At 40.9% G+C, this 24,100-nt stretch overlaps 1 protein-coding gene across 8 annotated transcripts in view; it reads left to right on the top strand.

Moving 5' to 3' along the window:
• RPS6KA5 (ribosomal protein S6 kinase A5) overlaps positions 1–24,100 on the top strand; it is a 183,405-nt gene that overhangs the window by 62,064 nt on the left and 97,241 nt on the right. For 7 of the 8 annotated variants that reach the window (XM_042944088.1, XM_042944087.1, XM_042944093.1 and 4 more), the window contains one exon: positions 8,088–8,306. In XM_042944088.1, the coding sequence (XP_042800022.1) occupies positions 8,088–8,306 (219 nt within the window). Of the gene's footprint in view, positions 1–8,087; positions 8,307–24,100 lie in introns of those variants that run through there. The other variant, XM_042944095.1, reaches the window with a different exon arrangement.

Genomic DNA, 24,100 nt, shown 5'->3' with positions numbered 1-24,100 from the left:
ATCATGAACATTAAATGATATCATGAGAACAGCATCTTTGACAGAAGATGTGTCAATATTATTGGAAAAACATTGTCTTTTGGACAATAATGTTTCTTTTTGATGCTAAGGTCTAATTAGATGTTTTAGATGGATCTTTTAGAAGTACCAAATTATGGTTAGTCGGTTGGACTCGTGAGTGTGTGTTTTTGTGGCTAATTGTGCTGTAAGAACAATGAAATGGAGCTATTTCTCTGACATGGATGATGGTGGGTTTTCTGGGGCTTCATACACACCACTCTGGCATTACTCACCACGTACGTTCCACTCGCCTATTGACAGGGATCTCGTTTCCAAGGGCAGGACAAATGAAATTCAGAATTCCATGAGTGTATTTCTTGTTTGGTTCCATTCCTGACAATGTTGTCTTGGGGTCAGTGAAGTTGTACAGGGGAAGGAGGAAGGGAAGGCAGGTGGCCTGCTGGTCAGTGCCAGGACATATCACATGTGGAAAGACAGAAATTTTTCCCCACATTAAATTATATCTGAGAAAGGGATGTGGCCAGGCATTGTGATTCGTTCTTCAGTGATTGTGGCAGATCATAACGCAGTGGCCATAAGTGGACTATGTTAAGACATTTTCCTGCTCTAGAATGGTGGTTCCTAAGTTTCCTGAGTTCACTTTCACCAGGGAATGTTGCCAGGAATCAAATTTAATACCCAAATTAAAAGGAATTGCTTCACGAAAGCTGATTGTTCCTTCCTCCGAGGGAAAGAGTTGGCTGGGGGTAGCTCGGTACCACCGGTCTGCATTACTGGTTTCTTTTGTTAAAGACTCAGTTTCAACTTTAGAGCAAAATTATCAGCCGAGAAGAGGGTATTTGGCTATACGCTACGGAGCTCTTTCTTTGGTCTGCTCCTGTTTCCTAGCTTGTTTGTTCTTTTTTTTCACGCACTTAGCATCGAGTCTCCAGTTACTTGCTGATGATACAAGGAGTCAAATCACAGTGTATGATTTCGTGGAATTTCCAGTCCTGTGGAAGTGGACAGTGAAGCAGTCACACAGATCAGTGAAAAATCATGTTTCTGATCATTTCTGTGACAAAGAATGCATGGTGTTATGAGAGCATAAAATTTGAGGAACTGTGCTAGTCGGAGAAGTCAGAAAAGGCTGGAGGTCTGAAAGAGTCTGCTAAATGAGACAGAAGGGGGAAAGAGGGAGGTGGACGCCAGATAATTTAATTATATTAAGTATTCTCCTTATCTTAAGGGCAATTGGACATCAACTGATTTGAGCCAGAAGGGTTATATTTTTTATCAACAATTTAGATGGTACCACAAAAGCTGTGCTTGCCAGGTTGAGGATGAAAGCAAGCTGGGGCCATAGTGTGGTTGATGGCTGAGTCACCCTTTAAGGAGATTCCAATAATCTGGAAGGAGGAGAGACTTCTTGGGTTCCAACAGTAATGAACAAGATCCTCTCTCATAATGACATGACTGGTACTTGTTAATCAAAAAAAAACGGTTAAAGTGGAAAATCACTTTAAAAGGGTATATATAAATATGTGCTTTGAACATATTAATTTCACTTAAAATAGATAAATATATATTCATCTGCCAGTGAGGCCAGTCTTTGTGGTTGTTTGTTAAGTAGGGGCTTGGGGCTTGAACTCACCACCCTGAGATCAAGAGTCAGATGCTCTACAGATTGAGCCAGTCAGGCACCCCCACTTGCCAGTCTTTGGATGTAGGCATGGGACCTTTTCTTTGAGAATAATTTTTTTTTAAACTTTTTTCTAAAGTTTATTTATTTTGAGAGAGAGAGAGAAAGAGAGCACGAGCAGGGGAGGGGCAGAGGGAAAGAGAGAGAATCCCAAGCAGGCTCCACGCTGTCAGTGCAGAGTCCCATGTGGGACTTGAACTCACAGACCGCAAGATCATGACCTGACGCGAAACCAAGAGTCAGACACTTAATTGAGCCACCCAGCCGCCCCGAGAATAATTTCTTAAACAATAGTTTATTTTGTATAAATCACTTGTAGTGATGCTTGTAGTGCATCATCTAAAATTAAGTTTCGGATTCTTCAAAGCAGAGTGGGAACCAGCAGCATTTGAAGTACTCTGAGTCCAGAATCCTTCTAGATTTCCACAGTTTTCCCCCAAGCCTTTTATAGTGTTCCACCCACACCTAGCTTTTCAGCAGTTTTTTTTTTTTAAGTGTCTTGCTTCTATCCAGTTCTTCCAAAGTATTCAACCTCATTTTTCTTTCACATTTACATTTCAGTGGTTTATGTAACATGTAGTTAAATTATATAATAACAATAACAGGAGTAAATGGGTGAGGCCACGAGTGAGTATCCACGAGTTGGTGTGAAGCAGACAGCTGAGCTACGTGGAGACAGAAACGCATGGGTGAACCCGTCCTAGGCAGTCAGTGTGCAGCAGTGTGTTGTACAGAGGAAAAGGGGGGCGTATTCCTGGTCCAAGTGGAAGTCGCTAACAATTTCTGCCATGCAGTTTTTTAAAAGCCATGGTTCAAGTACAGCAGTTTCTGCTAGGAGTTTGGTATGAACCCAAAGTGTGGCATAACTGATAAGCAGTGTGTACAAGGCACACAGTTTTCAATAGCATTAGTAAAAATTGGGAAGCAGTGATCTCACAGTGCTTGAGCCATTTGGGTCCCAGTGAGAGCGGCATGTCCTAGGTGAGGACTGCAATTAAGTAAATAAACCAGAGACCTTCTAGAACAATGGCTCCTAACTAACTCTTCCTCCAGAATAATGCATGTAAACATATGCACATTTTGCATGCGTTTAATTATATGGCATTGTAAAGTGATTGCTTTTACAGACTGTAAAAATATTTTTTAACAAATTGTGATCTCATTATCATGAGATTAGATGCTACTTCCTAAAACTTTTTAATGAATTCACATTTTACAAATAAAGCAAAAAGATCGGTTCAGTTATGCTCAAAATAAATTTCAGCAAGAAGGCTGCTTTTGTTTAGCCTGAAAATGTAGTTGAAATTGTGTGGTGGCTTTTGATATGGCAGCATGAATGTCATCTTGTTTTCAAACCGTCAGTCAGTTTTAACTTTTCTTTATTATGACAACAAGCACTAAACACCTGATTGATAATACTAATTGTGGCAAGTGGAGTAAGATTCCCACACTTGGAAAAGCAAACTGAGACGTACTCCAAGGAACTAGACATTTCCCCGTAGTGCTTGGTTTTAGTTCATTTTATATTACTTGCTTTATCCTCAAGCTATTGAGATCGTTGTCAACAAGGTTTGCCAGCACTGTGCTGTCTGTGTCAGCGAGGATAGAATTCTAAATCCGCATTTCACTTTGAACAGAAGTAACCTTCATAAGGGAGCTGGTTTCCTCCCAGCTGTGGAGTTCTTTCTCCAGCTTTGTGGGGAAGTTTACTTATGTGTCTTGATCCAGTTCTCTCCTCTGAAATGGCTGCTTGAAGAGCACTCCGGTCTTAAGCAGAACCCAAAATGGCGTCTGTTGGGCCTAGAATTGAAGGGTTTACTTCCTTCATTTGGTCCCAGATGTCTATCAAGCTAAAGTCAGGAACTAATCCTTCTTGTCATGCATTCTTAGAATTGACTTTCCTTCAGTCTCAAAAGAAGTAGAACCTCTACCTCTCCGTCAAGCGCCGTTAGACTGGTCCTCTGGAAACCCAGTGAACTCCGTGCCCTCTTTTTCTCACATTTCTTGACAGAGTATCTTGAAGAGGCGCTGATGCTAATGAAATTGATAAGATTCACGGCAGTACACAGGACTTCCGTGAGGATTGCTCATAAAGCCTTTGAAACCATTGCGTGTCCATGTGAAAATTAGAGTCATGCTGAAGCAGGAAGCTTAGTCTCTACCTAAGCAGCAAATCCGGATGTGTGGCCAAACATCCATTTTAGGGGCTCCATCTGAGCAGGAAGTACTGTTCATTTTTTATGGCCAGGAGGGTTGTCAGCATTGGCAGCCTTTGCAGGTTCCAGACGATGCTTTCGGAATAGGAATTCTTTAACGACGTCGGCACACCACTTACCGAATGAAAGCCAGTTAGTTGTTGGCTGCACTAGAAGGCAAGCAGTCATTCATCTGGTTACGAACTAAAAGGATACAATACTTCCATCAACTCCACTTTTCGTGTCCCCTCTTCAGATACTGGAATGCATGTAGGTGGTTCTGGAGTGGATGGTGCTGTTCACTAGAAGGGCTGCTTTACTTTCTCTCTCTCTACTCATCTGCAACCCAGTTTACCCAGGGAGGGCGTAGCGACTGGGTTTTCTTCCCCTCTGCAGTGTGACAAGCAGCCTTATGGGTGCTTCAAAAACAAGGCTGTTTGGACACAACTATGTTTTAGTTAGACCACCCTACTCCTAGGATCCTACTTGTCTGAAATGTTTGTTGTGTGGAATGTTGTAAGGCACTTGTTGAATTTTGTTGACATAAACACCTTTGGCACTTACTATGTGATAAAAGTACTGTAGCCTTAGTTAATCGTGGCAACTATAAAAGTAAAAACAGAAGATTTGTAAGCTTTATCCTTCTTTCTTTTCCCTGACGCTTTCTGATAGGGAAAATAATTGTATTGGCAGGATATATGCAGTCTTTAGCTTATGTTATTGGTAAGCTTCTGGATCTCATCACATGGTAAGGTGGATGACTGTTTACTATTTGACAGTATATAATGTAGCAGCAGGATGATTTTATATTATTTGACCACATACATTAGCATCCTGTGCTACCTCATATTTAGCATAATAGGACATTTTTTTTTAATTTCTTAACATTTATTCATTTTTTAGAGACAGAGAGAGACAGAGCATGAGTGAGGGAGGGGCAGAGAGAGAGAGGGAGGCACAGAATCTGAAGCAGGCTCCAGGCTCCCAGCTGTCAGCACAGAGCCTGATACAGGGCTCAAACTCACCGACCATGGGATCATGAGCTGAGCCAAAGTCAGACGCTTAACCGACTGAGCCACCCAGGCTTCCCAATATAATAGGACATAGTTTTAAAGTAATAGGAAAGAGGGGCACCTGGGTGGCTCAGTCGGTTGAGCATCCGACTTCAGCTCAGGTCATGATCTCACGGTTCATGGGTTTGAGCCCCGTGTTGGGCTCCGTGCTGACAGCTCCGAGCCTGGAGCCTACTTTGGATTCTGTGTCTTCCTCTCTCTGCCCCTCCCTTGCTCTCTCTCTCTCTCTCTCTCTCACTCAAAAATAAACATTTTTTAAAAAATTTTTTAAGAGTTAAAGTAATAGGAAAGAAATCAAAGAAAAAATATTTGTAACTCACAGAGTACGTCAGTGGAACCTCCTAGTGGTGAGAAGTCTCAAAATCATTTACTTTAAGTTTGGCTTAGGGAATAAGGACATTTTGCATAGGTGAGATGGCATGGTAGTGTTCTTAAGTATTTAAAAAATGATCGTACAGGGAAGGGTAATACTCTTTTTGTAAGTCCAGAGGGTATAGAAGGACCAACAGATAAATATTATAAAAAAGGTCTGTGTCCACTCGATAAAAGGAACATTTTCTAATATTTCCATCCCTTCTCCCCATCAATAAAATAGGCTACTTTGCAAGACTTTCTCCTCATAAAAGTTAATGGCCCCGTGTCCATCACACCAAAAAACCACCTTACTTCTATTGCGACTTCTGTTTAATGTCTCACTCCCTATTTATTTGCCTGTGAGGTCGTCCACTGAAGGGAGGCAGATGGAGCAGAGCTAAGTGTGTGGGACGCAGGGCCAGGTGGGCAAGCATGGTCTTCGATGCTTGTTTCTCAGTGTGGTAATCCTTCTCCCTTACTTACAGGGATGATGTAGGAATTGAATGAGTTAATATACCTCTACAGTGCCCGGCAAGTACTCAGATGTTAAGTGCTAACACCCTGTCGTCTGTCAGCCACACGGTCAACACTTAGGCTGAAAGACTAGCTAGCTATAAGCTGAACAGCCATCTTTCAGTGATGTCTTGGGAAGATTTGCTTTGTTGGACAGCACACATAATTTCTAAGGACCGGAGCATTCTGGATATGGGAGTCTCAGAGAACGGGGCGGGGGGGGGGGGGTCTGGGTGGGTGCTGTGTGTGTAGGGAACACAAAAGCCCCATACTTGTAGAGGACTTGACTTTCTCCCGACTTTCTGTCATGGCTGACTCTGTGGAAGATATAGCACACTTCATCAGAATATTTTCCAGCTTCCTGGCAGGGCTTCTGGAATAGATGAGCTTTTTTCATTTTTATACTTTAGGTTAATTTGTTAGCTTCGGAAAGTTGTCATTTTGTTTTTTTTGTTCACCTCTACCTCACTAAAATCTCAGTCTGTGATCATTTTATTTACAGTGGGGTAGGACACAAACCCTTTATGCACTTTCTCTGTATTCCAGAATGTGTTCAGTATGATATGATAGTGATTTTACTAAAACCAGGGCATCCGATTTCTAGTATTCGTGAAGAATCATCTCTTAAATTCATTTTCAGCCCAAAGCGTGGTCCCTGAAGTTTGTATCCATTCTGCCACCGCTTACCCACGTCTTTTGGCCAGTTCCTTACGGTCCTGGAACCCGTTTCTTATCTGTAACATGCAGTCACTAAAAGTACCACCTTCACTAGCTGTTCCGAGGATTAAGTGAACCCGTGTGGAATGTGTTCAGCACAGAGCCTGGCATAAGCAAGTTCCTTAGGAAGCGTCCTCCTCAGGAGCATTCCAGCCTTTCACCAATCCATATGCATACGTCTGTCATGTGTTGGTACTAATTTACTTCTCGAAGGACTGACCTGAACAACGTGGAGTATTCAGGAGCCCCTCCCTTTAAGCGCTCTCACACTAGTGAGTGGATCAGAACAGAATTATGGGCTAAATACCGTAGAGGTGTGGGCAGGGTGCAGGGAGGCCCTGGAGGGAAGGTCTGGGTCAGAACTCAGACTAACTCCAGAACGGTCTGATGGAAGTATCAAACTTGGGGCGCCTGGGTGGCACTGTCGGTCACGTGTCCGACTCTTTACCTCAGCTCACATCGTGATCTCACGGTCGGTGAGTTCAAGCCCTGCATTGGGCTCTGCTCTGATGGTACGGATCCCGCTTGGGATTCTCTCTCTCTCTCTCTCTCTCTCTCTCTCTCTCTCTCTCTCTCTCTCTCTCCCTCTCTCTCCCTCTCTCTCTGCTCTTCCCCTGCTTGTGCTCTTTCTCTCTGAAAATAAATAAAGTGCTGAACTTCAAAAGTGGGACTGGGCTTACCCACCCAGGAGGTGTTTCAAAGGAAAGAGAATTTTAATACACTGTGAAGATGCATTGGGGACCTACCCCTTCCCTCTTACAGTGTTTTTGTCTGCCTTTCCTTCACCCTCCTCCTCCTACCCCTTCCTGCCCTCTTCGCCTTTCTCTAGGGAAATAAATGCAGATACCTGCGCATTCGGCCCCAGTTCCTCCATCTGGGGGAGTGGCACCACACACAGGATTTGTCCAACTGAGCCCTTAGGGAAAACTTTTTGAGGTTGACCTACTGAGCCATGAATTACTGCCCAAAGATGTAAAGGGGCTTTTCTGTCAGGATGCTTACAAGTTAAGGTGTTTTAGTGTTTTCTAAGTCTGAAGATCTCTTCTGTTTATATAATGTCAGCTTACGTTTCTTTAGTTTTTTAATTAAATATAGAGGGATAGTCGAGGTGCTAGGTTTATATGTGTATGAGATTCTTAAGAACTGTTTTCATTTGTTTACATCAACAGCAAAACCTGAAGATTTTATCTGATGTCTAAAATGTCCTAGTTTTTCCAGAATCAGATTGTGGTTAATTGACCATAATAGCAGCTAGTTCCCTACAGCTAAAAATATTGAGGAGAAAATACCAGTAAAAGAGTGAAAACATAACGCTGTCAGCAGTGGTGAAATATGTAAATACCAAGGTTTAGACCTAGAAATATATTTGGCCTACAACGAAAGAAATCTGTCAAAGCTGTTTTATTTGAAACCGCAATAAAGGTACTTTTTCATCAAGGAAAGTTTGTCGTGCATCTCGTAACTTTCACCTGCCAATAGATTACCGTTCTGTGTAGTATTTTCATTCTTTTTCTTTTTTCTTTTCATTTTTAGCTTATGGAAAAGTATTTCTGGTTCGTAAAATCAGTGGTCACGATACTGGAAAGCTGTATGCCATGAAAGTACTGAAAAAGGCAACAATAGTTCAAAAGGCCAAAACCACAGAGCACACAAGGACAGAGCGGCAAGTCCTGGAGCACATCAGGCAGTCAGCATTTTTGGTGACGTTGCACTATGCTTTCCAGACAGAAACCAAACTTCATCTCATTTTAGGTAAGTGTCCATTGGCCCTCGGTTGTCAGTTGTTCTTTTTACCAGAACACTTTTTCCCTTGGGTCTCGAGTCACAATGAACTCAAAGGACCGCCTCCTTCAGACTTAGAAGAAATGAAACGTTTTGACTCTCATTCTTTCTGTGACGGCAGTTCCTTGAACACCATGAGTTGTTCGGGATTTGGGACCTCCCACCCTGAAGGGGTTTATATACTTCTATTCCACAATCCTTTATTGGTCTTAAGGAATACTTGAGTCATTAGGGGGGTCTGCTTCCCTGGGCATTGTGCTTCCACTCAAATGTGAGGACTGGAACGGTGACATGGGCCACAGTTTCTGCCTCAGGAGTTCTCAGGAGCTTTCCATGTTCGGGCTGAAAAAGGGATATTTGTGGAAACTGGTAATTGGGGAAAAAGATAAAAGGGAGACTTCTATTCTTGGAGATGCTTTGCTTTTTTGGTGAAAAATCTGCATTTAAAGGAGATGCTCACCAGCCAGTCAATGGGGGCACTCTCATTTCTACCCACAGACACTTTCTGAATCCTTTCCTTTCCCAAACAGAGTTGGCCCATCATGTATGAACTTTGGAAATGTCCTCTGTTACACGTTGCCAGATTGCCTCGCGGGAAAGCCGTAGCGTTTTCTGTTCCTCCTAATGATAAATGGTGATGCTGTACTCTGTCCTCATTGACTATTTCATCTGTTCCACTTCAGTCCCACCCTTGTGATAATTTGCATTTATGTGCTGTGCTCCCCTGGTTCTCGAACTGTTCTGAGGGTTAGAGGAGATAGAAGTCCACATCGTGCTCTGTAAGCGTCACCTATTTCTTGAGTGTGAGTGGTGTGCCTGCACCATGCTACGTGCCAAGTATTATCCGTGGTGATCACTAGCCCTTCACGACAGTGCCGCTAGAGTCCCCTCATTAGTGATGTTGATGGTTCTAGAAGCTGTATCTCCTGAAGTTACATATCTTGTGTAAACTTGAGAATGAAGATTGGAACTCGGGTCTGACTCATTTCAAAGTCCGCCAAACAGTGCTGCCTATACTCTTTGATTATTGGTAGTACAGACAGGTAGGTTCTTAAATATATATTTGACGATTTTGTCGAATGCCTTTATTTTGGAAATTATACTTTTATCAATGACGCCTAAAGTTGCATTCACTTTTTGAGTCATGAAGTTACACTTCAGGCTCAGTTTGGAATGCTTACCGTCAACTAACAGTCCTAAATCTTGTATACGTAGAGGTCACACTCTCCCTTGCCCTGTCAGGGTCCCCTGTTACCATCATCATCTACCCGGTGTTCCTGCAAGTCAGTTATCATTTGGCTCTTCTTTCTGCCTCCTGGGTCTACCTGCTCAGCTTTGTTACTTACTGATTGTTAAATATGTATTCCCGGAGTATCCCAGGTATATGGCACAGAGCGCTTTCGTACAATGATTTTGAACACTTATGGCAGGAGAACTCTTCCCTCAAGTGACGATGCAAACATTCAAATGGAAAACAAATAGAAATGAGTACCCCTGCTTGAATCTAAGCCCAAGGGCACTAAGTCCTGCCAGTTTATTTCTATACCCACCCTACAAGAATCTCCAGGGAAGCTTTAGGAAGTCCATGAACACTGCTTGAGAAGTAATTATCTTGTTTAAGCTTCTCTCCTGATAAAGAGCCGGCTCATCAAAGTGAAATCATGCGCCTAAGTTCATGTAAGTAGTGTGAGCCTGAAGTGGCAAAGCAGTCACACTCCCAGACTCTGCACCACCGCAGAGCAGCTTTTCTCTTCCGCTCCTCTTCTTCCTGTTCTCGCACCATAACTGGACTCGGTCTTTTCTTTTACTGTTTATCGTAAATAGTGTAGTTTGGTAAATCATGTTTTTAATTTAGAAGTAGATGAATGGACGATTTTGTATTTGATTAAAAAACAATAGTCTTGGGGTGCCTGGGGTGGCTCTGTTGGTTAAGTGTCTGACTTCAGCTCAGGTCACGATCTCGCAGTTCGTGGGTTTGAGCCCCATGTTGGGCTCTGTGCTGACAGCTCAGAGCCTGGAGCCTGCTTCCAATTCTGTGTCTCCCTGTCTCTCTGCCCCTCCCCCGCTTGCACTCTGTCTTTCTCAAAAATAAACATTTAAAAACAAAGCAAAACAAAACAATAGTCTTTAATAGTATTGTTTTTTAGCTGTTGGTTCTCCATTAATTTTGCTCTTTGTTAGTGGCCCATAAATAAATACAGAAGAAAACAAGAAAACCTGTTTCTCAAGCCATCTCAGGAGTAGAATGTGGACTAGAATAGCACGCTGGCTCCATCATGAGTGAGGCAGTACCTTTGGAACGCATGCCCTCTACTTCCTCTCTGTGTTGATGTATTTAACATAATTTCTCATTGTGCATGTTAATAGTTGTTTTTTCGGCTTTAAAATCGAAACTTTGCAGAATCTTTGAGCAAGGCTTTATTATCAACTGTTTTTATGGTTCAGTTTGCAATGCTTAGAATGCACACTAGGCCAGTTTTCCAAATGTTGTGCTATACACTTAGTCCTCATCTTAGTCCGTTTGAGCTGCTGTAACAAAATACCACAGACAGGGGGCTGAAACAACAGACGTCTGTTTTCCTCACTGTTGTGATCCAGATCAAGGTGTTGAGTCCCAGATCAAGGTGCCGGTAGGGTTGGTTTCCTCTGAGGGCCATAAGGAAAGTCTGTTCCAGGCCTCTCTCCATGACTGGCAGATGGCCGTCCTCTTGCTGCCTCTTCCAACAGTCCCCTCTCTGTGCATCACACCCGATGGTGCTTTATGTGTTCAATAGTCCTCTTATAAGGATACGAGTCTGATTAGATTAGGGCCCACCCTGAATGCCTCATTTTAGTCATTTAATTACCTTTGAAGACCCTGTCCCCAAATACAGTCACGTTCTGAGGTAGTGGGGGTTAGGGCTTCAATATATTAATTTAGGGCAGGCAGGGAGGACACAGTTCAGCCCATAACTATCTGTTAAGTTTATAGATTAGAGATAGCAAGAATTTTCATGTTGAGCTCTTCAGGGACCTAGCTGACCTTTTTTTTTTTTTTTTTTTTTTTAAATTTATTATTTTTGAGAGAGAGAGAGAGAAAGCACATGAGTGGGGAAGGGGCAGTGATGGGGGGGTGGAATGGAGGATCCAAAGTGGGCTCAGCACTGACACAGCAGGGAGCCCGGCGTGGGCTTGTGAACCGTGAGATCATGACCTGGGCCGAAGCCAGATGCTTAACCAGCTGAGCCACCCAGATGCCCGCCCAGCTGACCATTTTGTCTGAAGTAAATATTATAGGCCTTTTTAAAATATATATATATATATATTTTTTTTTAAAACTATTTATTACTATAAAAGCACATATGTGTGTATGGAAAATATGGGAAAGCAAAAATAAAACCTTTTCACTACTGGGAGTTTACCTCATTCTATATCGCTGTTATTACTTAGTATGTGTATCCTAGATCTTTTTGTCTGTGTGTCCGCATGCAGGCACATTTTGTCAGATGAGGTGGTCCCGTGCTACCTACGGTTTGCGCCCAACATCCATTTTTCAGCTGATGATGCCTGCTTTTCCTGGTTAATAAACTTTCACTTCATTTAATACCCAGTGGTACCAGTGATGTATTGTGCATATAACAAACCGCTCTACAAAGTAGTTGCTTCAGCAAGGATTTGTTTTCTCATCATTTTGTGGGTTGGCCGGGCGGAGCTCTGCCGGTGGAGCCCAGACCTGCTCGTGGGGTGGTGCTCAGCTAGCTGCAGGGTTGGCTGGCCTTGAATTGCCAAGATGGTTACACTCTCGTGTCTGAAAGCGAGTGCTGGCGGTTGTCTCGGGCACCTCTCTTCTCTGCGTGGCCTGTCATCCTCCAGGGCAGTAGATCGGTTTCTTCCTAGCACAGCAGCCTCAGGGCAGCCGCCGAGAGGGCAAAGGTAGAGGCTGCAAGGCCTCCCAAGGCCAGGCTCTGGAACTCATGCAGCCTCACCTCTGACCTGAGACCAGCCTGGATTTGATGAGTAGAGAAATAGATTCCCCTCCGCCTTTTTTTTAGTTTTTTTTTTTTTTTAATTAAGATCTAATAGACATACAGCATTATATTAGTCTTAGGTATACAGCGTAATGATTTGGTATTTGTATATATTGCAAAATGATCACCACAGTATATCTGGTTAATGTCCCTCAGTACACGTAGTTACAGAATTTTGTTATGATGAGAACTTTGAAGATGTACTCTCTCAGCAACTTTCAAATATGCAACACAATATGCAACAACTCTAGTTGCCCTGCTGTACGTGACATCTCCATGACCTGTTTTGTAACTGAAAGTTTGTACCTTTTTTAAAAAATGTATATTTATTTATTTTGAAAGAGGGAGAGAGAGAGAGAGAGAGAGCTCTGAAGGGGCAGAGAGAGAGGGGGAGAGAGAAATTCCCAAGCAGGCTCCACACCATCAGCACAGAGCCTGACGCAGGGCTTGAACTCACGAAGTGTGAGATCATGACCTGAGCCAAAATCAAGAGTTGGTCACTTAACCAACTGAGCCACCCAGGCGCCCCAAAAAGTTTGTACCTTTTGACTCTCATCACTCATGTCACCTACTAATCCTCATCCCTGCCTCTGGCGACCACCTAAGTGTTCTATTTATAAGCTTGGTTTCTGTTTGTCTTTTGTTTCTGTTTTAAGGTTCGGCATATAAGTAAGATCATATGATATTTGTCTTTCTGTCTCTGATTTATCTCACTTAGCATAATGCCCTCAAGGTCCATTCATGTTGTCACAAATGCCATGATTTCATTCTTTTTTATGGCTGAATAATACTCCACTGTGTATATATACCACATTTTCTTTATTCATTCATTGATGGACACAGGTTATTTCTATATCTTGGCTATTGTAAGTATAATGATGCAGTGAACACGGGAGGAGGGCATATATCTTTTGAAGTTAGTGTTTTCATTTTCTTCAGAAAAATACCCAGAATGCAGTTGCTGGATCATATGGTAGTTCCATTTTTAGTTTTTGAGGAACCTCCATACTGTCTTCCACAGTGGCTGCACCAGGGCGCATTCCTACCCACAGTGCAGGAGGGTCCCTGTTCACATGCTCGCCAAAGACCTCACTTCCTGATGAGGGGACTACAAATAATTGGTGGCCGTCTACCACACAAGGCCATATTCACATTTCACTAATTGTCACATAGTATCTTTTTCAGCTGATTCGTCCAAACCAGGATCCAGTCCAGGAACATGTACTTGGTTGTTATGTCCTTGAAGTCTCTTAATCTGGAACCTACCCTTTTTTGTATCCATGGCTTACTGGTCTGAGAAATTACCTTGTAGTATCTTTTAGCTTATCCCTCTCTCTACTGAATTCTAGTAGTTGGGAAGTTAGATCTGGTCTTGATAGATTGACGTTCACTATTTTAGCTGGAATAAATCGTAGGTGGTGTTACCTGTTTCATATTGTATCGCATCAGGAGAAACCCATTATCTGGTTGTTAGTAATGTGAAGACTAAGAGAGATGACAGTCTGATCCCTTTATAACAGAATTATGTTTTTTCCTTATTAGTGAAAATAATTTGCATGCTGTTTTGGCACTTTATGGTTTTAACAATTAATACTTGATAATTACTTGCTAAAATCAACGAATTATGAGTTGCAAAGTGGTGATTTTCTACGTCTATCATTTCTTCTATGTTTATTGGCTGGCATTCTTTCATCAAGTGTGGCTTTCTGTCATCCACTGTAATTCTTTGGTTACCCTGAGATACGGTTTCTAATGGAAGGGCAAGAATCATTTCCTTTAACTATCTGCATTCAAAGCGAGACATTAAAAAGCAAACTCCAGTAGGCCTGTATTTCAGGGTGCCTGATATCAACTACCAACACTCATAACCAGAGGTAGCTTGTCCCGTGTACTGTTCTGATTGTTCTCTTTTTCACTTACAAGTGTGTCCTAGAGCTCACCCTGCATAAGTTCATAAAGATCTTCTCATTCTTGGGATGCCTGGCTGGCTCAGTTGGTAGAGCGTGTGACCCTTGATCTTGGGGTTGTAGGTTCGAGCCCCACATTGGGTGTGGAGATTACTTAAAACTAAAATCATAAAAAAAAAAAAAAAAAAAAAAAAAAGATCTCATTCTTTTAAATTTCCTTTGTAGCAATGCCATTCTTTTCTATGGTGTACATAACCAGTTCTGTATGACTGGATCTTTGGGCTGGTTCTAATCTTATTTTGAGGCTTCAGATACAACTTTGCACATGTAATTTCCCACTTGTGTAGGAAAAAACCAAAGGCTTTCTAGGTCTGTATTTTGCATATACCCTTCCATAGCAGTTGCATCATTTTATACTCCCACCAGCATTGTCCTCGAGTGCCTGTTTGTCTGTGGAGCACGATTGAACTCGTGGCTGTTTCCTGGTCTCATAGGCGAGGAGTTGCATCTCAGTATAGAGCTAATGTACGGTCTTGTTAGTGACAGTGAACATCTTTGCTTATGTTTTAAAGGTCATCTGGGGTTTTTTTCTGAAAATCATTTGTACCCTTTGCTCATTTTTTTCTTAATTTTCGAGGAGCTCTTAGAGAGAGGAACCATTTGCAATATGCATTGTAAAAATTCCCCTGCTTTCCATTTGCCTCTTGACTTTACGATGTTTTTACCAGGTAAACAATTTAAATTTATGTGTAGTGGAATTTATTTTAAAACTATTTTTATGGCTTACAGATTTTCAGTCATAAAAATCCTCATAAAAGATCTCCTCAAATTTGAGGGTTATAAAAGAACTCAGTGATGTTTTTTTCCAGTGCTTATATAGTTTTATTTTTTGGATTGAGTACTTTGATACATGGAGCATTTTTCTTTGGGTATAACATAAAATAAGTATCCAACCTAATCTTTTTCGTATGACTACTGGTTTTCTCAGTACCATTTAGTAAAAAAAAGTCCAAATTTCCACTGACCTGATGCTCTGCCTTTCCCATATTTTAAATTCTCATATACATCAGGGTCTGTTTCTTGATTCTCTGCTCTGTTTGGTTTGTTGAATCACCAGCCATAATCATGCTATTTTAGTTTATCCGAGTTCTACAGTGTGCTTTAATACCTGGCAAGGCTGGTCCTCAGAACCTTTTGGGGGGCCATCACGTTTGTTTATTTTTCAACATGAACTTTAGAATCAAATTGTTGAGTTCTGTATGGGTGTTGAGCTTGTTAGGGTGTTTTTATTGGGATCGTTTTAAATTAAAACAAATTTAGGGAGAATTGACATTTTTATGATACGGGTTATTCCTGCTTAAGAACACGGTATGTCTTTTCTCACGTGTTGAATTCTGAGACCTACAGGAGCGTTTCTCATTTTCCTCCCACCCACGTTTCTTAAGTTAATCTTAGATAATCTGCCACGTGTCACCATTGTAAATGGGGTCTTCTCTTCTACTGTATCTTCTAGCTGAGAGCTGACAGTCTTTGTACATTAATTTTATACCTGCTGTCTGACTGCATTTTCTTACCCTCTCCATGGTACTTGTGTCCCGTCCTGTTCTTTCTCAGCCTGCTCATGGCACACTGGTTTGTCTCTAAGTTTTGCTGAAGGAACAGGTTATGAGATTTATTACCATTCTTGCTGTTCTTTAGGATGTGTTGGGAGCTGATGTGGATACCCACAACTAGGTTGCTGTCACATTCCTCCTCGGATTCATGGCTCACTGGGCATTTCTTGACCAGTCTCCTTCCCTTGGGACAAAATTTGCCTGATTGGCACAGGCTTCTCCAAACGATAAGATTATTGTAACGTTAGTATTATCTTGACAGATGCTTACCCTTGACACTTGCCAGATATGGAGTATAGTGTTTCTGTCAGAACTGCGTAGGTACGATTGTTTCCTACAATACACCTGGTTTAGTTGTAATTGTCTTCCATTCATTTCTGTTGTTTTACTGTCTTCTACCTTAGGGCTCAGTAGCAGTGACTAGACTTGTCTCCTGGGCTGTAATTTGTTGACTACTCCTGTGTACTCCCATCTGTTGTAAGTCGCATTTCTGTGGTTTTTGTTTTTTTTTTTTAATTCTACATCATGAATATCTTCTTAGGCTCTGTTGTAATTTACATCTAATGGTATCATATGGATTTAATGGGTTTTCTCCGTTATATAATTATTTAGCCTTTCCAAGTCTTATAACATGCAAACCATACGTACTTCCTTTTATAACTTTCTTTGTACCTCTCTCTGTATGGTTATAACAAGAAATACAAAAATATTTTAATCTATTCTTGTTCTCTGTCTCTCTCTCTCTGTCTCTTAAAATTGTATTCATTTTAACTAACAGTGGGAGAGAATTCTCTGTGGAAAATAATCTATAAAAACAATTTTTCTTTTGGTATTCTCTGATCTGTTAATGGTAATTTTGTCAAAATACCAGCTGATTTATGACTGTATAAACTATCCGATTTATCAGTAGAATTAAGACACTAAAGAAGAGAGTGAAGAAACAAATCACAAAGGGTTTTATAAAGGTGATGCCAAGGAGCTTTGTTAATAATGAATGCCACCCCGGCCTTGTAGACAGTATCATGAGTCATCCTTTCAATATGAATTGAAGTTATTGAAAGCATTAAAGTTTCACTTTTGAGTCTTAATATCATCTCACACTTTGCAGGGCGAGGACATTGCCGAGATGGTAGCAGTTGGATCATGATACATTGCAGTCTGTAGTACTTGGCGAAACAGGCAGTAATGGAAGGAACTTCCTTTTCTTTGTTTTGAAGTAAATATGACTAATGTCCAACACTGATAGAGATGTCTTAGTCAGAACTTGATTTCGATAAGCTGGAATGCATTCATGAAGAAGTGCTATTAGGAAGTTGAGCTAAAACCAAAAGAAAAAAAAAAGGAAGATGACTTTGGCATGACATTAAAAAGAAATTATGTCGGGGCGCCTGGGTGGCGCAGTCGGTTAAGCGTCCGACTTCAGCCAGGTCACGATCTCGCGGTCCGTGAGTTCGAGCCCCGCGTCAGGCTCTGGGCTGATGGCTCGGAGCCTGGAGCCTGTTTCCGATTCTGTGTCTCCCTCTCTCTCTGCCCCTCCCCCGTTCATGCTCTGTCTCTCTCTGTCCCCAAAATAAATAAAAAAAACATTGAAAAAAAAAAAAATTTTAAAAAAAATAAAAAAAAAAGAAATTATGTCTGTATGGTATGTGTGGTATATCATATTAAGACTGTACTTGAGATACAAGACAAGAAGAGGTGCGATCAAGAGAGATTTGGGTGGTCTGGAGGAGGAAGAGTAGGTGGAAATGAGAACCAGAATGTGTAGGAGTTCATGTATTTGAGGCCAATCTGAAGCAAGAGAAAAATTTGTAGGGGAAGAAAAGAAAAGAAGGCCAAGTAATAGTGCACAGTGGGAGTAGTGGTGAGGGCAGAATATGGGACTTAAAGCAGATAGCTCTTTGGAGGGTGCCACCGTAAGAGGAAACATGAGAGAGAAATGCTAAATAAAGGGATTTGAGATTAAAAAGGTTAAATGACTAGAGGTCAGAGTATTGCCAGACATAAGTAGATCTGTGGAGAGTGAAAGTAGAACCAGAAGATCTCCCTTTGAAAACAGGAGATGTAGGATTTCACCCTTGCTTTTGTCTGCTAGCTCTGCTTCCCCTCCTGCCAGCTGATTTCCAGGAGATGACATAAACAAAACAGAGCCTTCAAAAGTTGACCCAACTCTTCCCATGGTTATCCTTGTACGCCCTCGGGGGAAAATAGTGCTGTGTAGGTCGTTTCTGTAGTCTTTTGTAACATTTGAAGGCTCATCAAACTTAGTATCTCGAGTGGATTTCAGTGTCTCCACCTATTAATAGAAGCACATAAACTAAGAACAGCAGAGAGTTTCTGCGTTCAACAGTAAGTCACATCAGATGTGCATGGGTCTGAGCAGCTGAAACTATCCTCTACCAACTAGCAATGTATGTTTCTTCTCAACAAAGTGAACGTGTTCCATGTTATTAATGCTCTTGTTGCATGACTTCTCAACAGTATACTCAAAGCATGAACAGAAAAAGTTGTTGCAAATACTTAGAAGTGACTTCGAGTACCTATTTTTTTTTGTTTTGAAATGGAAAAATTAAATAATACGTAGAAAGTAATAATTGTGATTGAAAGCAGATGCTGTTTACTTTAATGTTAATCCCATAACATATTTCCCCAGTCTTACGGAGATGTAATTGACATATAACAGTATATTAAAGATGTACAACATAATGATTTGATATGTTTATATGTTGTGAAATGATTACCACACTAAGTTAGTTCACACCCATCACCTCAGAGAGTTACAAAAATTTTTTCTTCTGATGAGAACTTTCAAGACCTACTCTCTTAGCAACTTGCAAATATACAGTACAGTATTGTTAATGAGAGCCCCACAAAATATTGTCTCAAAAATACGAATAATTTGTCATAGGGAGTTGCTGGAATCCTGGAAATTTTGTGGGGATCTTCAGGTCGAGTTCTGAAGATTAGTTCATTGTTTTTAAAAAACAAATGTACTGGCTTAAAGGCTACTTCCTTCTCTTCCAATCTCCTCCCCCTTTCCCAAACACACACAGAGGCAGACCCACACCACAGAGTGTGCTGTCCTAAATCCAAGAAGGAAATATTATTGAGGATGCGATAACCCTACAACAACAAAACGGAATCTACTTGCTATTGTTAAATATCTGTGTCAGTTAAATGTCATTGAAATAAGACCTAAATTGCATCCCTTGTATGAAAAAAAAAAAAAATTTGGCCTAAATTAGAGGAACATCATTCTAGCATAATAGAGAAAAAGATTCTTTTAATGGGAACTGTGAAGGATCTGGCACTTTATAATTATTTTTAATTATTTTCTACAAGGACATATTAATGTGTCACAGTACTAGAATTGCTGCCCACTGGTAGAAGTCTTACACACTGTAACTTGTGACTTCTCTAGACATAAACTTCACCCAGACTTTTGGGTGAAGACTTCTTCCTCAGTCCATGGGCCTGATACTGAGCCAGTTTAGAAGCATAGGGACTCTTGCAGGTCTCAAAAGTAGACGAATAAATGATGGTTCATGGGAGAGATGATATGTGGCTTCAAATTCAAGTTCATTATGTAGGTTTCCTGGAGGACTCTTTGGGATACTGACCCCTTTGGTACAAGAGGTGAACTGTATCAAGATTTTGTCAATTCTAAAACTCTTCATGCCTGCTTACCCTGTGCCAAGTGCTTGGAAATGGTAGCAAACAACCTAGACAAGATTCTCTACCCTCAGAGCCTTGTAATCGAAAAGGGGGACAGACATTAAATAAATTAGCACATAACTGAGTACTTAGTTGAAGCAAGTAGTCGGAAGGAGATGCAGAGGGCACTAATGAAAGTCAGTCGTGAAAACACCTAAGTCTAGTCTGTGTTGTCAGGCAAGACCTTCCCAGAGAAGTGACATTTAAAGTGTAATTTAAGAGGAAGAATAGAAGTTAGGTGAGCAACAGGAGGGGATATGGAAGAATGTTCCAGGCACAGGGCTCCACCCAGCATGTGTGGTAGCCTGAAAATAGGAGCAGTAGAGGGCTACCAAAATGTCAATGTGAACCCAGTGGAAACAGTCCTGTGTGGTGTGGTTGTGAGGTCAGATCATGCAGGGCTTTTAGATCTTGGAGTCAGATGGATTTGTGTCACCTTAAGCAAGTCCCTTGGTTTTAAGCACGATTTAAAACTTACCAATGTCTTCTCCGTTAGCTGTTTTGCAAAACGGACTACCCCAAGTTAAGTGGCTTTAACACAACCATTTTGGGACAAGTCAGTTTGGGCTGGACCCACAGGCATGGTTCCCCAGTCTTACTTTACTCTCCTTGAAATCTTTCTCTTGGTTTGCAAAGTACAGCTGAAAAGTCAAGTAATGTGAGGGCTGAAAAACATCCATTGTCTGGTAACGCAAGGTTGTTTTTAACCCTAGTCTACGATGCTATTATGAAGGTGGACATTGTTCTGTAGTGTGTTAAGCAGTAAATAGAGGCTATGGTGGGCTGAATGATAGCCACCCAGAAATGCTCACAGCCTAATCCTTGGAACCCATGAATATGTCAGGTTATACGATAGATGAGAATTAAGGTTGCAGATGGAATTAAAATTGTTAGTCAGCTACCTTAAAATAGGGGGATTTTCCCAGATTACCTGGACAGGCCCAGTGTGATCACAGGGGAGGGTGGTTAAAAGTGAAAGAGGAAAGCAAAAGAGGAGAGTGCACTGGAGATGTGACTACAGAAGAGGTTAGAGTAACGGGGTGTGAGCAGTTGACTTGACTGCCATTGCTGGCTTTGAAGATGGAAGGGGCCATGAGCCCCAGTGTGGGTAGCCTCTTGAAGCTGGAGAAGACCAGGAAACAAGACTTTCCCCCAGAACTTCCAGAATAAATGCAGCCCTGCTGACACCTTGATTTTAGCCCAATGACATGCATGTCAGACTTATGATCTACAACATAAAGTAATAAATTGGTTTTGTTTTAAGCCACCAAATCTTGTAGTAATTTGATTACCAACAATAGGAAGTGAACAGAGGGTAGGGAGAGTCGGATATCCACATAGACCCTCTAAAGAAGTTTGCCATCAAAGGAAGAAGAAAGAGAAGATGAGGACCTGCAGGATTTAGGGAGGATGGTATTGTTTGAAAATGGCAGAGATTCTGCACTTTTGAATTTTTACATTATTTGTGTGATTTCTGAGTTATTTTTATGCTTCTTAGAGATACAGCAACAGAGTGCTTACCCGACACTCCCCACTACTATCACATAAAACTCTTTAAAAGCAAGTTAATTGTACTTGAATACAAATCAGATATCTCTGCAACTTTAAAACTTGATTGCACTAAAATACCAATTCTATAAGAACATTTCTCTTTAGCTTAATACTGACTAAAACTAATTATACCCTAGTAGTACTTGACGGTAATATATGTTAAACATTTATAAGCCTTGAAATTATGCTTACGTTGAGAAAGTAGATGTCAGGACACCATGAATTTGAATTTTATTTCTAAATCATTACAAGTAAACTGGGCATTATTTTTCAATCCTATAAATTGTAATTGATCTCTATAAACAATAACAGTAGTCAATAAACACTGTGCAATGCATGCTTATTATATCTGGCCCAAGTTTAACTCTTGGTAGCTCATTGAATCCTCATGACAATCTTATGTGGGAGTTGGAATTATTTATATTCACATTCTACAGATAGAGAATATGAGCCATTAAACATGAAAAGACCCATTTAGCAAATACAAAAGAATTGAGATATAATTTTTTTTAAGTTTTTATTTATTTATTTTGAGAGAGACAGAGACAGCACAAATGGGGAGGGGCAGAGAGAGAGAAGGAGAGAGAGAATCCCAAGCAGACTCCACAAACTGTCTGTGCAGAGATCGATGCGGGGCTCAAACTCACAAAACCATGAGATCAGGACCTGAGCAGAAACCAAGAGTCAGACGCTTACCCAACTGAGCCACCCAGAGCGCCCAGAGATATAATTTGTATTATCTTAAGTTGGCTTTATTGTGATTTTTTTTACAAACTTCTGCCTTTTAAAATATTTTTTAAAAATTTGCATGTAGTTGACACACAATATTACACTGATTTCAGGTGTACAACATAGTGTTTCATCTTCTCTATATGTTATGCTACCTCACCACAAGTATGGTTACCATCCGTCCCCTTACAACACTATTAAAATACCATGGATTGTCTTCCCTGTGCTGTGCTTTTTATTCCTGTGACTTACTCATTCCATAACTGGAAGCTTGTTGACCCATTTTGCCCATCTCCCCACCCCCTTCCCACTGGCAACCATTAGTTTGTGCTCTGTATTTATAAGTCTGATTATGCTTTTGTTTGCTTACTCATTTTTTTGTTTCCTAGATTCCACATATGAGTGAAATCTTATGGTGTTTGTCTTTCTCATTCCGACCTACTTCATTTACCAAAATACCCTCTGGGTCCATTCTTGTTGCAGACGGCAAAATCTCATTCTTTTTAATGGCTCTGTAATATTCCAGTGTGTGTGTGTGTGTGTGTGTGTGTGTGTGTGTGTGTGTGTGTGTACACACCCCACATCTTCCTTATCCATTTGCCAGTAAACATTTAAGTTGCTTGCTTCCATATCTTGGCTGTTGTAAATAATGCTGCAGTAAACATAGGGGTACATATATCTTTTCAAATTAGTGTTTTCATTTTCTTTGGGTAAATACCCAGTAGTGGAATTACTGAATCACAAATATCATGACCTGAGCCAAAGACGCTTAACCGTCTGAGCCACCCAGGTGCCCCTGTTGCTAATTTTTTTTTTTAATGTTTATTTATATTGAGAGAGAGAGAGAGAGTATGTGCGAGCAGGGGAAGGAGAGAGAGAATCCCAAGCAGGTTCTGCCCTGTCAGAGCAGAGCCTGATATGGGGCTTGGTCTCATGATCATGACCTGAGCAGAAATCAAGAGTCAGATGCTTAACAGACAGAGCCACCCAGGCGCCTTCTGTTTTTAATTTTTTGAGGAAGCTCCATACTGTTTCCCACAGTGGTTGCACCAGTTTACATTCCCACCAACAGTGCATGAGGGTTTTTTTTCCCTCTATATCCTCACCAACACTTGTTATTTCTTGTCTTTCTGATTCTAGCCATTCTCACAGGTATGAGATGACACCTCACCTGTGGTCTTGATTTGTATTTCCCTGATGAGGAGTGATGTCGAGCATCTTTTCATGTGTCTGTTGGCCATCTGGATGTCTTTGGGAAAATGTTTATTTGGGGTTTTTTGTCTATTTTTTAATCAGATTGATTTTTTGGTGTTGAGTTGTGTAAGTTCTTTATATATTTTTTATATTAACCCCTTAAAATGTAATCATTTGCATATAAGAAGTTTCTTTTAGTTTACTCAAGGAACCAGCAGTCTATACAAGCATCATTTAAGGTCTTGCATTGTATGGACTATAAAATAGGTTCCAGCTGCTGCACACTCTCAGATTTTCTTCCTCTCTTCTTTCTTTTGCATGTTAACAATTTCTTGGAAATTTTTGGAAATGCCTATCATATTTGGTAAAAATTTAAACATAACAATAATATCAAGAGTTGGTGAGAACTTTGTTTTTTAAGGCATTCATTCACTGTTGGTGGGGAGTATGAGTGGCTATAAGCCTTTCTGAGGAAAGCGCTTATAAAATATTGTCAGCAATAGAAATTTAATATGTAAGTATGTTATAGCTCTGCAGTCTAACTCTATGAATCTGTCCTACTAATCTATACTTGCCCAGCCAGACAAAATGTACGTCCAACAAACAAAGAGAGCAATGGAATTAGAAAATCATCATTGGATCCAAAGTGGGTAGACAGTGGTTTGATGAGGAATAGGATATTTCTACATAGTCTCAATTCATCTCCCCACAAATTACCAGTTAATTACAAAAGGAAACAGAGTAACTCTACTGTGGAGAAACCTGGCAAACACCACACTAATCATGTGATCAAAATTAACACCAATATTGGGAGAACTAGCATCACATGCTTCCTGATATTTTCTAAGACGGTCACATCATGTCATTGCTATTCCTTCCAAGAATGTATAACCTGCATCTGATCATGAGAAAACATCTGGGGGGAAAAAATGAAATTGAGGGTTTGTCTATGAGATAACTGAACTATCCTCTTCATAGATGTCAAGATCAAGAAAGAAAGACTGAGGGTTCAGACTAAAGACCTAGGATCTCCAATGCATTGTGTGATCATA

This window comes from Panthera leo, chromosome B3 (assembly GCF_018350215.1).
Source record: "Panthera leo isolate Ple1 chromosome B3, P.leo_Ple1_pat1.1, whole genome shotgun sequence".
In the NCBI taxonomy this organism is placed as follows: Eukaryota; Metazoa; Chordata; class Mammalia; order Carnivora; family Felidae; genus Panthera; species Panthera leo.
This window is presented reverse-complemented; position numbering and strand designations above follow the sequence as displayed.